Source organism: Tachyglossus aculeatus, chromosome 2 (genome assembly GCF_015852505.1).
Source record: "Tachyglossus aculeatus isolate mTacAcu1 chromosome 2, mTacAcu1.pri, whole genome shotgun sequence".
NCBI lineage: Eukaryota > Metazoa > Chordata > Mammalia > Monotremata > Tachyglossidae > Tachyglossus > Tachyglossus aculeatus.
Genome location: NC_052067.1, coordinates 139,849,023 through 139,864,595, shown reverse-complemented (window position 1 = coordinate 139,864,595; position 15,573 = coordinate 139,849,023). Strand labels below are relative to the sequence as shown.

The 15,573-nt window shown below is 45.1% G+C and overlaps 1 protein-coding gene across 1 annotated transcript in view; it reads left to right on the top strand.

The window, feature by feature from the left end:
• RNF169 (ring finger protein 169) overlaps nt 1-15,573 on the top strand; it is a 132,698-nt gene that overhangs the window by 73,143 nt on the left and 43,982 nt on the right. The window contains 1 exon segment of the mRNA XM_038765151.1: nt 5,939-6,082. Coding sequence (XP_038621079.1) covers nt 5,939-6,082 — 144 coding nt within the window.

Genomic DNA, 15,573 nt, shown 5'->3' with positions numbered 1-15,573 from the left:
ACGGGCTTTGGAGTCGGAGGTCATAGGTTCAAATCCCGGCTCCACCAATTGTCAGCTGTGTGACTTTGGACAAGTCACTTCTCTGTGCCTCAGTTACCTCATCTGTAAAATGGGGATTAAGACTGTGAGCCCCACGTGGGACAACCTAATCACCTTGTATCCTCCCCAGCACTTAGAACAGTGCTTTGCTTAAGTAAGCGCTTAATAAATGCCATTATTATTATTCCCCCTCTCCATCCCCCCATCTTACCTCCTTCCCTTCCCCACAGCACCTGTATATATGTATATATGGTTGTACATATTTATTACTCTATTTATTTATTTATTTATTTTACTTGTACATTTCTATCCTATTTATTTTGTTTTGTTGGTATGTTTGGTTCTGTTCTCTGTCTCCCCCTTTTAGACTGTGAGCCCACTGTTGGGTAGGGACTGTCTCTGTGTGTTGCCAATTTGTACTTCCCAAGCGCTTAGTACAGTGCTCTGCACATAGTAAGCGCTCAATAAATACGATTGATTGATTGATTGATAAAGAGAAGTAATAGTAATATTGATGATAGTTGCGGAATTTAACACGACTGATTCTGCAGGCCCAGGGTAGGTTTTTTCTCGTCAGGATTAAATGTAAAATGTTGAAAAATGGTTTTCCCTCCCCCTCGGGAGACACTCTGGATGGGTCTTTCGTGACTGATCGCTACAGAGCAACAAATAATAATGATAATAATGGTGATGATGATAATTGCGGTATTTAATGTGACCGATTCTGCCGGCCCAGGCTAGGCTTTTACTCGTCAGTGTTAAATGTACAATGTTATTACTCTATTTATTTATTTTACTTGTACATATGTATTCTATTTATTTTATTTTGTTAATATGTTCTGTTTTGTTCTCTGTCTCCCCCTTCTAGACTGTTGGGTTGGGTAAGGACTGTCTCTATATGTCGCCAACTTGTACTTCCCAAGCGCTTAGTACAGTGCCCTGCACACAGTAAGCGCTCAATAAATACAATTGATTGATTGGTATTCTCTATTGTACTACACACAGCTCGGGGGACAATCTGGTTTGTGCTTTTGTCAGTTGCTCTCTAGGGAGCAGTAATAATTAGCGCTTAGTACAATGCTCTGCACACAGTAAGTGCTCAAGAAATATGATTGAATGAATGAATGAATTAGTAAGCATTTACCAAATGCCACAATTATTATTATGGTAATAATGATAATTAATCTGGTATTTACCGTTGCTGCTGCTTCCCCTCCCCACAGCACCTGTATATATGTATATATGTTTGTACGTTTTTATTACTCTATTTATTTATTTTATTTGTACATATTTATTCTATTTATTTTATTTTGTTAATATGTTTTGTTTTGTTGTCTGTCTCCCCCTTCTAGACTGTGAGCCCGCTGTTGGGTAGGGACTGTCTTTATATGTTGCCAACTTGTACTTCCCAAGCGCTTAGTACAGTGCCCTGCACACAGTAAGAGCTCAATAAATACGATTGATTGATCGATTGGTATTCTCTATTGTACTACACACACCTCGGGGAACAATCTGGTTAGTGCTTTTGTCAGTTGCTCTCTAGGGAGCAGTAATAATTAGTACTTAGTACAGTGCTCTGCAGACAGTAAGTGCTCAATAAATACGATTGATTGAATGAATGAATGAATAGTAAGCATTTACCAAATGCCACAATTATTATTATGGTAATAATGATAATTAATGTGGTATTTACCGATGCTGCTGCTGCTTCCCCTCCCCACAGCACCTGTATATATGTATATATGTTTGTACGTTTTTATTACTCTTATTTGTACATATTTATTCTATTTATTTTACTTTGCTAATATGTTTTGTTTTGTTCTCTGTCTCCCCCTTCTAGACTGTGAGCCCGCTGTTGGGTAGGGACCGTCTCTAGATGTTGCCAACTTGGACTTCCCAAGCGCTTAGTCCAGTGCTCTGCACACAGTAAGCGCTCAATAAATACGATTGAATGAATGAATAAATGGTGGGAGTCGGTCCGATCTGTGGCCTGAGAGACCCAAAAAGGGTCTGACTCCTTGAATACTGGCAACATTTATTTATTTACTTATTTCTTAGTGGTATTTGTTAGGCAGGGTGGCCTAGGGGATAGAGCAAGGGCCTGGGAATCAGAAGGACATTGGTTCTAATCCCTGCTCCACCAATCAATCAATCAGTCGTATTTATTGAGCGCTTACTGTGTGCAGAGCACTGTACTAAGTGCTTGGGAAGTCCAAGTTGGCAACATATAGAGACAGTCCCTACCCAACAGTGGGCTCACAGTCTAAAAGGGGGAGACAGAGAACAAAACCAAACATACTAACAAAATAAAATAAATAGAATAGATATGTACAAGTAAAATAAATAGATAAATGGAGTAATAAATATGTACAAACATATATACATGCACCACTCGTCTGCCGGGTGACCTTGGGCAATTCATTTCTCTGTGTCTTAGTTCCCTCGTCTGTAAAATGGGGATTAAGACTGTGAACCCCATGTGGGACAGGGACTGCGTCCAGCCTGACAAGCTTTCATCTATCCCAGCGCTTAGTAGAGTGCCTGGCACGTAGTAAATGGAACAAATATCATAAAAAAAAAACCCTACTATGTGCTAGGTACTGTAGTAAGCACTGGGGTAGACCCAGCGCTTAGAATCAATCAATTAATCGTATTTATTGAGCGCTTACTGTGTGCAGAGCACTGTACCAAGCGCTTGGGGAGTCCAAGTTGGCAACACATAGAGACGGTCCGTACCCAACAGCGGGCTCACAGTCTAGAAGGGGGAGACAGAGAACGAAACCAAACATATTAACAAAATAAAATAAATAGAATAGATATGTACAAGTAAAATAAATAAATAGAATAATAGTAATAAATAGGGTGGGCCTCAGTTACCTCATCTGTAAAGTAATAATAATAATAATGATGGCATTTATTAAGCGCTTCCTATGTGCCAAGCACTGTTCTAAGCGCTGGGGAGGTTACAAGGTGATCAGAGTGTCCCACAGGGGGCTCACAGTCTTATTCCCCATTTTACAGATGGGGTAACTGAGGCCCAGAGACGTTAAGTGACTTGCCCAAAGTCACACAGCTGACAAGTGGTGGAGCCGGGATTTGAACCCATGACCTCTGTCTCCAAAGCCCGGGCTCTTTCCACTGAGCCACGGGGACATCCTGATCACCTTGTAACCTCCCCAGCGCTTAGAACAGCGCTTTGTACATAGTAAGCGCTTAACAAACACCATCATTATTATTATTATCGTTATAATAATAATGTTATTACTATTATAATAATGGCATTTGTTAGCACTTACTATGTGCAAAGCACTGTTCTAAGCGCTGGGGAGGTTACAGGGTGATCAGGTTGTCCCACAGGAGGCTCACAGTCTTCATCCCCGATTATGATAATATTATTATGATATTATATATTATTATATTATGTATTATATTATAATGATAATATTATTATCGTTATAATAATAATAATGATGGTGTTAAACATTTAACAGTGCTTTGCACATAGTAAGCGCTTAATAAATACCATCATTATTATTATCATTATTATATAAGCTAATCAGGTTGGACACAGCCCCCGACCCACATGGGGCTCGCCGTCTAAATCCCCATTTTACAGTGGAAACTGAGGCACAGGGAAGTGAAGTGACCTGTCCAAGGTCACACAGCAGACAAGCGGTGGAGCGGGATTGGAACCCAGGTCCTCTCACTCTCAGGTCCGCGCCCTAGCCGCTAGGCCACACGGCTTCCCCGTTTTAAATCCCCATTTTACAGTTGAAACCGAGGCACAGGGAAGTGAAGTGACCTGTCCAAGGTCACACAGCAGACAAGCGGTGGAGCTGGATTGGAACCCAGGTCCTCTCACTCTCAGGTCCGCGCCCTAGCCGCTAGGCCACACGGCTTCCCCGTTTTAAATCCCCATTTTGCAGTTGAAACTGAGGCACAGGGAAGTGAAGTGACCCGTCCAAGGTCACACAGCAGACAAGCGGTGGAGCGGGATTGGAACCCAGGTCCCCTCACTCTCAGGTCCGCGCCCTAGCCGCTAGGCCACACGGCTTCCCCATTTTAAATCCCCATTTTGCAGTTGAAACTGAGGCACAGGGAAGTGAAGTGACCCGTCCAAGGTCACACAGCAGACAAGCGGTGGAGCGGGATTGGAACCCAGGTCCCCTCACTCTCAGGTCCGCGCCCTAGCCACTAGGCCACACGGCTTCCCTGAGGCTTTCACACCCCAAACAATGACTTGTATTTACTGAGCGCTTGCTGTGCGGAGCACTGTTCTAAGCGCTTGGGAGAGTCCGGTATAACAGATTTGGTAGATTTGCTAGAGAAGCAGCGTGGCCCAGTGGAAAGAGTCCGGGCTTTGGAGTCACAGGTCATGGGTTCGAATCCCGCCTCCACCACGTGACTGCTGTGTGACCTTGGGCAAGTCACTTAACTTCTCTGAGCCTCGGTTCCCTCATCTGTAAAATAGGGATTAAGACTGTGAGCCCCACATGGGGCAACTTGATCACCTTGTATCCCCCCCCCCAGTGCTTAGAACAGTGCTCTGCACATAGTAAGCGCTTAACAAATGCCATTATTATTATTATTATTATTATGTGGCCTGGCCACAGATGGTTGTGGGATCTGCTCCTCTCTATTTGGAGCAGCGTGGCTCCGTGGAAAGAGCCCGGGCTTTGGAGTCCGAGGTCACGGGTTCAAATCCCGGCTCTGCCAACTGTCAGCTGTGTGACTTTGGCTGAGTCACTTCACTTCTCTGGGCCTCAGTGACCTCATCTGTAAAATGGGGATGAAGACGACCGTAAGCCCCCCCGTGGGATAACGTGATCACCGTGTAACCTCCCCAGCGCTTCGAACAGTGCTTGGCACATAGTAAGCGTATAATAAAGCGCTTTTAGACTGTGAGCCCACTGTTGGGTAGGGACTGTCTCTATATATTGCCAACTTGTACTTCCCAAGCGCTTAGTACAGTGCTCTGCACATAGTAAGCGCTCAATAAATACGATTGATGATGATGATGATGATGATAAATACCATTATTACCATTATTTGGAGCGCCAGAGCTGTTTGGCTACCGGTACCGAGTCGTCGACTCTGTTTCTAGGAGGACTTTCTGAAGCAGGGGGAAGGAAGGAAGGTTTTCTTCTCTTCGTGCCTCTCTGGCCGTACTAATATAACTGTGTTTTGTAATTTATACAAAACTTTTGTTTGGTTTTGTAATTTATACAATTTAATAAATTGTTTTGTAATTGATACAAAACAAAAAATTTTGTAATTTCTACAAAATTATAAATCACAATTTATAATTGTGCCCTACTGAGAGCTCACCTCCTCCAGGAGGCCTTCCCAGACTGAGCCCCTTCCTTCCTCTCCCCCTCGTCCCCCTCTCCATCCCCCCCATCTTACCTCCTTCCCTTCCCCACAGCACCTGTATATATGTATATATGTTTGTACATATTTATTACTCTATTTTTCTTGTACATATCTATTCTATTTATTTTATTTTGTTAGCATGTTTGGTTTTGTTGTCTGTCTCCCCCTTTTAGACTGTGAGCCCACTGGTGGGTAGGGACCGTCTCTATATGTTGCCAACGTGTGCTTCCCAAGCGCTTAGTCCAGTGCTCTGCACACAGTAAGCGCTCAATAAATACGATTGATGATGATGATAATTGTGATTTGTCTTCGTCTCTTAGCGCGGTGGGATAAGATTGCTCAAGCATGCGAAGCAGCCGTTCGTTTGGCCGAGTCAAGCCGCAAAAAGGAGTTTATTTAGTGTTTAATCTTGGGCCTGGAAAAACCGTAGCCCACCCAACGCGCGATGCCGCCTCCCCAACGCTTCTCGGAAGATGGTTTTAAGCGTTGACCGGCCTCTCTCTCGTGTGTGTTTCTGCCTTTTTAGTTGAGGGAAGAAAAGGTTCAGGAGGAAAGAGCGCCCGACGACCTGATCCACAAGCTGTTGCTGGAGGATATGGAAGCGGGGAAAAGGAAAATGGAAGAACAGCCGAAAAACGAGCCACTTCCCTTGAAAGCGAATCAGGAATGCGTAAGTGGGGCGGGCGTTTTTGGATTGGAGGTGTCAGGCGCTGGCATCCGCGATAAAACATATTTGAGATCAGCCCATCTGCTGCACTTCTGAGCTTGGAACCGGCGCCGTGCAGCACGAATTTGGTTTTTCTTTTCAATTTTAAATGCTCACAGCAGGCCAGTAATAATAATAATAATAATAATTGGCACTTGTTAAGTGCTTACTATGTGCAAAACACTGTTCTAAGCGCTGGGGAGGATACAGGGTGATCAGGCTGTCCCACGTGGGGCTCACAGCCTTAATCCCCATTTTACAGATGAGGGAACTGAGGCCCAGAGAAGTTAAGTGACTTGCCCAAGATCACACAGCAGACATATGGCGGAGCCGGGATTCGAACCCATGACCCCTGACTCCAAAGCCCGGGCTCTTTCCACTGGGCCACGCTGCTTCTCTGAGAGCCTGAGTAGAACAGTGCTTTGCATATAGTAAGTGCTTAACAAATTCCATCATTATTATTATTATTATTATTATATACAAGCTAATCAGGTTGGACGGAGTCCGTGCCCCACGTGGGGTTCACGGGTTTAACCCCCATTTTGCAGGTGACGCAGCTGAGACCCAGAGAAGTAATGTGACTCGCCCAAGGTCACACGGCAGACAAGTGGTGGAACCGGGATTAGAATCCAGGTCATAAGCCTCCCAGGCCTGTGCTTATTCCAGTAGAGAAGCAGCGTGGCTCAGTGGAAAGAGCCCGGGCTTCGGAGCCAGAGGTTGTGGGTTCAAATCCCGGCTCCGCCGATTGTCAGCTGCGTGACTTTGAGCATCATCATCATCAATCATATTTATTGAGTGCTTACTATGTGCAGAGCACTGTACTAAGCGCTTGGGAAGTACAAATTGGCAACATATAGAGACAGCCCCTACCCAACAGTGGGCTCACAGTCTAAAAGGGGGAGACAGAGAACAAAACCAAACATACCAACAAAATAAAATAAATAGGGTAGATATGTACAAGTAAAATAAATAGAGTAATAAATATGGGCTCACAGTCTAAAAGGGGGAGACAGAGAACAAAACCAAACATACTAACAAAATAAAATAAATAGAATAGATATGTACAGGTAAAATAAATAAATAAATAGAGTAATAAATATGTACAAACATATATGCATATATACAGGTGCCTCAGTTCCCTCATCTGTAAAATGAGGATTAAAACTGTGAGCCCCCATGGGACAAGCTGATCACCTTATAAACCCCCCCCCCAGCGCTTAGAGCAGTGCTTTGCACATAGTAAGCGCTTAATACATGCCATTGTTATTAGGCCACACTGCTTCTCTTGAGACAGAAAAATGCGTGAAATTGAAAGGCCGGGTAAAACGGAGGCCGTGAGGAAATTGTATGGGAAATCTGGGAAAGTCAGTCGGAGGGGGACGGAAGATTTGCTTGACAGTCTTCAGGGGAGCCGAGGAAGGTGTCCCAGTCTGCGCTGGCCTGGAATCAGGCCCCATCGGTCACTCGCCTGTGTGAATTGTGGATTTTAACCTCTTTGACTCTTTTTCATCATCATCATCATCAATCGTATTTATTGAGCGCTTACTGTGTGCAGAGCACTGTACTAAGCACTTGGGAAGTCCAAGTTGGCAACATATAGAGACGGTCCCCACCCAACAGTGAGCTCACAGTCTAAAAGTCTTTTTACGGTATTTGTTAAGCGCTTATTATATGCCGGGCACTATACTGAGTGCTGAGGTAGATATGAGCTAATCAGGTTAAACACAGTCCCTTGTACTTCCCAAGCGCTTAGTACAGTGCTCTGCACACAGTAAGCGCTCAATAAATACGATTGATTGATTGATGTCCCACGTGGGGTTCTTGGTCTTAATCTCCATTCAATCATATTTACTGAGCACAGCAGCGTGGCTCAGTGGAAAGAGCGCGGGTTTTGGAGTCAGAGGTCATGGGTTCATATCCCGGCTCCACCAATTGTCAGCTGTGTGACTTTGGGCAAGTCACTTAACTTCTCTGGGCCTCAGTTCCCTCATCTGTAACATGGGGATTAAGACTGTGAGCCCCCCGTGGGACAACCTGATCACCTTGTAACCTCCCCAGCGCTTAGAACAGTGCTTTGCACATAGTAAGCGCTTAATAAATGCCATTACTACTATTAATACCATCAGCGCTTAGAACAGTGCTTTGCACATAGTAAGCGCTTAATAAACGCCATCATTATTATTATTATTATAAAAAAAAATTTTCCTGCCCGCAACAAGCTTATAGTGTAGAGGATAATAATACTTGAGTTTCTGTTTAGTCAATAATACCCGTGCTCCCTCGTGCTCTGATTGTGAGGCCCGGGAGGGGACTGGGTCCAATCAGTCAATCAATGTCGTATTTATTGAGTGCTTACTATGTGCAGAGCACTGTACTAAGCACTTGGGAAGTACAAGTTGGCAACATATAGAAATGGTCCCTACCCAACAGTGGCTTCACAGTCTAGAAGGGGGAGACAGAGAACAAAACCAAACATACTAACAAAATAAAATAAATAGAATAGATAGGTACAAGTAAAATAAATAAATAAATAGAGGAATAAATCTGTACCAACATATATACATATATACAGGTGCTGTGGGGAAGGGAAGGAGGTAAGATGGGGGGGATGGAGAGGGGGACGAAGGGGAGAGGAAGGAAAGAGCTCAGTCTGGCAATGGGATGCTCTTGTAATGACCCCAGCGCTTAGCACAGTGCTCGGCTCATGATAATGATGATGATGATGGCATTTGTTAAGCACTTACTATGTGCAAAGCACTGTTCTAAGCGCTGGGGGGATACAAGGTGATGAGGTTGTCCCACGTGGGGCTCACAGTCTTAATCCCCGTTTTACAGATGAGGGAACTGAGGCTCAGAGAAGTTAAGTGACTTGCCCAAGGTCACACAGCAGACATGTGGTAAGCACCTAACCAATGCCCCAGTGATTAGGACGTGCCTTGGTTCGTCCGCGGGGCCCCTGGGCTGGCTCGGCGCTCCGGACCAGTGGAAGGATCTCACTGTATCCGATTGCAGGTTACAAACCCCGTCGGCTCTAAAGATGCCGAGGACGCTAGTGGCCCCCGACTCTGCGAGAGCCAGATCGTGCCGGGGGAATTAGATCGTCTTCTTCCTCATCAGCGATGGGCTGGGCAGATCCTAATATTTCTGGAAGCAATTCAGCTTGGAGCGGGGAGGCGGGAGGGGCGTGCTGAGAAGCATCGAAGCCGGATCGCATCCTGATGGTGCTTAATAATTATGGTATTTGTTCATTAATGATGGCATTTATTAAGCGCTTGCTATGCGCAAAGCACTGTTCTAAGCGCTGGGGAGGTTACAAGGTGATCAGGTTGTCCCACGGGGGGGCTCACAGTCTGTATCTCCATTTTACAGATGAGGTAACTGAGGCAGAGAGAACAATAATAATAATGATGGCATTTATTAAGCGCTTACTATGCGCAAAGCACTGTTCTAAGCGCTGGGGAGGTTACAAGGTGATCAGGTTGTCCCACGGGGGCTCACCGTCAACCCCCATTTTACAGATGAGGTAAATGAGGCCCAGAGAAGTGAAGTGACTTGCCCAGAGTCACACAGCTGACAATTGGCAGAGCCATCTTTATATGTTGCCAACTTGTACTTCCCAAGCGCTTAGTGCAGTGCTCCGCGCACAGTAAGCGCTCAATAAATACAATTGAATGAATGAACCCATGACCTCTGACTCCAAAGGCCGTGCTCTTTCCATTGAGACACGCTGCTTCTCTAATTAGGGTAATAATAATAATAATAATGATGATGATAATAATGGCATTTATTGAGTGCTTACTATGTGCAAAGCACTGTTCTAAGCACTGGGGAGGTTACAAGGAGATCAGGTAAGTCCCAAGGGGGACTTACAGTGGGAATCCTACCCCTGTTGGGTGTCGTGAGGAGGAAATTAAAATAATTAGCCTAAGGCGCTTTGGCACTCATTCATTCATTCAATCAATCGTATTTATTGAGCACTTACTGTGTGCAGAGCACTGTACTAGGCTCTTGGGAAGTACAAGTCAGCAACATCTAGAGGCGGTCCCTACCCAACAACGGGTCACAGTCTAAAAGGGGGAGACAGACAACAAAACAAAACGTGTGGACAGGTGTCAGGTCGTCAGAACAAATAGAAATGGAGCTGGATGCACATCATTAACAAAATAAATAGAATAGTAAATATGTACAAGTAAAATAAATAGCGTAATAAATCTGTACAAACATATATACAGGTGCTGTTGGGGGGGAAGGAGGTAGGGCGGGGGGGATGGGGAGGAGGAGAGAAAAAAGGGGGCTCAGACTGAAGCACTAAATAGAAACTCAGGTATTATTATCCTCTAGACCGTAAGCTTGTTGTGGGCAGGGAAGATGGTTTTTTATGGTATTGGTTAAGCATTTACTATGTGCCAGGTACTGTACTAAGCGCTGGGGTAGATACAAGATAATCAGGTTGGACACAGTCAGTAGCTCACCTACGTAGGGACTGTATATGTTGCCAACTTGTACTTCCCAACCGCTTAGTCCAGTGCTCTGCCCACAGTAAGCGCTTAATAAATACGATTGAATGAATGAATGAATGAATACAGATTTATTACTCTATTTATTTTACTTGTACATGCTATGCTATTTATTTTGTTAATGATGTGCATCTGGCTTTATTTCTGTATGTTCTGACGACTTGACACCTGTCTACCTGTTTTGTTGTCTGTCTGCCCCTTCTAGACTGTGAGCCCATTGTTGGGTAGGGACCGTCTCTATATGTTGCCCACTTGGACTTCCCAAGCGCTTAGTCCAATCAATCAATCAGTCGTATTTATTGAGCACTTACTGTGTGCAGAGCACCGTACTAAGCGCTTGGGAAGTCCAAGTTGGCAACATATAGAGACGGTCCCTACCCAACAGTGGGCTCGCAGTCTAGAAGGGGGAGACAGAGAACAAAACCAAACATACTAACAAAATAAAATAAATTGAATAGATATGTACAAGTAAAATAAATAGAGTGGAGTGGTGGGGGCATGGCTAAAGGATTGGAATTCAGCAAATTAAGTCTACAGTGGTATCCAGAATCTAGGCTGAGGCTGGGAATTAGGATGGCTACCTGGCCACCGGCTAACTTTATCGGGATTAACTACAGATAGAAATCCAACCACTTACCAACTCTTTGTATTTAACCAGCTGGAATTTCTTCTTTTTTCTTCTCTTACATAAAAAATATACCGCAGTGCTCTGCCCACAGTAAGCGCTCAATAAATACGACTGAATGAATTTTACAAATGAGGTAACTGAGGCAGAGAGAAATGAAATGACTTGTCCGAGGTCGCGCTGCAGACAAGGGGCAGAGTGGGGATTAGAGCCCAGGTCTGCCCATTCATTCATTCAATCATACTTATTGAGCGCTTACTGTGTGCGGAGCACTGTACTAAGCGCTTGGGAAGTACAAGTCGGCAACATATAGGGACGGTCCCGACCCAACAGCGGGCTCACGGTCTAGAAGGGGGAGGCAGGCAACAAAACAAAACATGTAGACAGGTGTCAAAATTGTCAGAACAAATAGAACTGTCTCTATATGTTGCCAATTTGTACTTCCCAAGCGCTTAGTACAGTGCTCTGCACACAGTAAGCGCTCAATAAATACGATTGATGATAACTAAAGCTATATGCACGTCATTAAACGAAATAAATAGAATAGTCGGTATGTACAAGTAAAATAGAGTAATAAATCTGTGCAAATAGATACAAGTGCTGTGGGGAGGGGAAGGAGGTAGGGCGGGGGGGTGGGGAGGAGGAGAGGAAAAAGGGGGCTCAGTCTGGGAAGGCCTCCTGGAGGAGGTGAGCTCTCAGTTGGGCTTGGAAGGGAGGAAGAGAGCTAGCTTGGCGGATTTGGGGAGGGAGGGCATTCCCGGGCCAGGGGAAGGACGTGGGCCGGGGATCGGCGGCGGGACAAGTGAGAACGGGGCCCAGTGAGGAGGTGAGCGGCAGAGGAACAGAGGTTGTAGAAGGAGAGAAGGGAGGTGAGGTAGGAGAGGGCGAGGTGATGGACAGCCTTGAAGCCAAGAGTGAGGAGTTTTTGCTTGATTCGTCGGTTGTCCGGCAGCCACTGGAGATTTTTGAGGAGGGGAGTAACATGCCCAGAGCGTGTTCCCATTCCCAGGCCCATTCTCTTTCCACTAGGCCACACAGCTTTTCTTGACGAGGCCTTACCCAGTTGATGAAGTGGCATTTCAAGTGTCCAGAAAGGAAGGGGGACAGTAGATTTTCTCCACCTCTGCTGGAATGATGTTTCTGGCCAAGTGACCATGTCCAGCTTCCCGCCCGGCTAGCTGCTTCTCGGGAGAACACCAGGGAAGGTAGTTGGGGCTCTGTGGCATGAAGGCAGCATCGAGGCTGCCGTGAAACTCAAGTCGAGCCCTTAGGGATGACGCCGTCTCTCGCATTTGTCCGTACTCAAGCCGCAATGGCAAAATACAAGTGAAGGAGAGGGTTATTCTGCAGCTGCTGCCCAAGGCCAATCAGTCCATCAATCAATCAATCAATCAATCAGTCACCCGGTGATAAATGTTTATAGAAAGATGATCCGGGCAGCAGAGTGACGTACAGACTGCAGCGGGGAGAGATGGGGGGGGCTGGGAGGTCAGCAAGGGGGCTCAAGCAGTAATCAATCAATCAATCAATTGTATTTATTGAGCGCTTACTGTGTGTAGAGCACTGTACTAAGCGCTTGGGAAGTACAAGCTGGCAACATATAGAGACGGTCCCTACCCAACAGTGGGCTCACAGTCTAGAAGGGGGAGACAGTCAAGGTGGGATAGGATAAGGGCTTGCGTTAACTTTCATTCATTCATTCAATCGTATTTATTGAGCGCTTACTGTGTGCAGAGCACTGGACTAAGCACTTGGGAAGTCCAAGTCGGCAACGTACAGAGACGGTTCCTACCCAACAACGGGCTCACAGTCTAGGAGAGGGAGACAGACAACAAAACAAACCATGTAGACAGGTGTCAAAATCGCCAGGGCAAATGGAATTAAAGCTAGATGCACATCATTAGCAAAATAAAACCAAAAATAAACAAAACAAAGCAAAAATAAAAACTATAAAAATAAAACAAAAATTAAAAAAATAAAACAAAAATAATAGTAAATATGGACTAAACGGTTTCCAATGGCTGTTAACACTGTCCAAATATTTCCTAACATAGTGTTGTGATGACCCAGCCAAGAGGAAAAAGTCTCAGTTGTATTTTCAACACAGTCTTATAGATGTCTTCTTAAATATCTGGTGCAGAAAGTAATATTTGACACCACCAGCATCTGAGGGTAGAGAACATAATAATAATAAAATAATAATAATAATAATGGCATTTATTAAGCAATTGCTATGTGCAAAGCACTGTTCTAAGCACTGGGGAGGTTACAAGGAGATCAGGTTGTCCCACGGGGGGCTTACAGTCTTCATCCCCATTTTACAGATGAGGGAACTGAGGCCCAGAGAAGTGAAGTGACTTGCCCAATAGGTTTAGTAGGGAAGTGGAGTTCAGTTGTTGCCATATTGAATTTAAGGTGTCTATAGGTCATTCGTGTAGGGATATCCTGGAGACCGAAGGAAATCATAATAATTGTGTTAATCATTTACCATATGCCAGGCACTGTACTAAGCGCCACGGTGAATGCAAGCCAGTTGGGTTGGACTCAGTCCCTGTCCCACGAGGGGCTCACAGTCTCGATCCCCATTTTACAGACGAGGTAACTGAGGCCTAGAGAAGTGAAGTGACTTGCCGAAGGTCACACAGCAGACAAGAAGCGGAGCTAGGATTAGAACCCGTGACCTTCTGACTCTCCAGCCACCATGCCAGGCTGCTGCTCAGTGCAAGATTATTAAGCAGGAAAGAGGTGGAGAATGGTGAGGTGGGTTGATTTGGGTGTCTTCCAAGTAGAGGTGATAGTCGGAGGCCTATATACTGGTGAATTGCCCAAAAGAATGGGATTAGAGGGAGATGAACGAAGGGCTCAGAGCTGCGCCCAGTTGAAGAATGAGACGAGGTAGACAAATCAGTCTTTTTACGGTATTTGTTAAGTGCTTTTTATATGCCAGGTTCTATACTAAGTGCTTTTAGACTGTTCCCCGTTTTAGACTGTTCCCCCTTTTAGACTGTGAGCCCACTTTTGGGTAGGGACTGTCTCTATATGTTGCCAACTTGTACTTCCCAAGCGCTTAGTACGGGGCTCTGCACACAGTAAGCGCTCAATAAATACGATTGATTGATTGATTGAGGTAGATACAAGCTAATCAGGCTAAACACAGTCCATGTCCCACATGGGGTTCATGGTCTTAATCTCCATTTTACAAATGAGGTAACTGAGGCAGAGAGAAATGAAACGACTCGTCCGAGGTCGCACTGCAGACAAGCTGCAGAGTGGGGATTAGAACCCAGGTCCACCAATTCATTCGTTCATTCATTCAATCACATTTATTTATTCATTCAAGCGACAGAATGGGGATTAGAACCCAGGTCCGCCGATTCATTTGTTCATTCATTCATTCATTCAATCACATTTATTGAGCGCTTACTGTGTGCAGAGCACTGTACTAAGCACTTGAGAAGTACAGGTCGGCAACATATAGAGACGGTCCCTCCCCAACAACGGGCTCACAGTCTAGAAGGGGGAGGCCGACAACAAAACAAAACATGTAGACAGGTGTTAAAATCGTCAGAACAAATAGAATTAAAGCTATGGGCACATCATTAACCAAATAAATAGAATAGTAAATATGTACAGGAAAGTGAAAGAGTCAGAGAGATAGGAAGAGAACCAGGAAAGAATCGCTGTTAGGTGAAACTAAGGCCCAAGAAAGTCGCGAAGAAGGTCTTTGAGAAGAAGACCGTCTAAAGGTCAAGGATAATAATAATAATGATGGTATTTGTCAAGCGCTTACTCTGTGCAAAGCACTGTTCTAATAATAATAGTAATAATGTTGGTATTTGTTAAGCGCGTACTATGTGCAAAGCACTGTTCTAAGCGCTGGGGTAGATACAAGGTAATCAGGTTGTCCCACGAGGGGCTCACAGTCTTCACCCCCATTTTACAGACGAGGGAACTGAGGCCCAGAGAAGTGAAGCGACTTGCCCAAAGTCCCACAGCTGACAAGTGGCGGAGCCGGAATTTGAACCCACGACCTCCGACTCCAAAGCCCGGGCTCTTTCCACTGAGCCGCGCTGCTTCTCTAGGATGACTAGGAGAGAGAAGAGCCCCATAACTTGTGCTTCCCAAGCGCTAAGTGCAGTGCTGTGCACACAGTAAGCGCTCAATAAATACGATTGATTGATTGATTGATTTAATCTCAACCAAAAGGAGGCCCTGGCCAGCACGGTTTCCGTAGAGAGGAGGGCGGAAGAAAGGTATCGCAGAGGATCAGCACTCGAGTGGGTATTGAGGAAGCGAAGGCAGCGGAGGAGTTC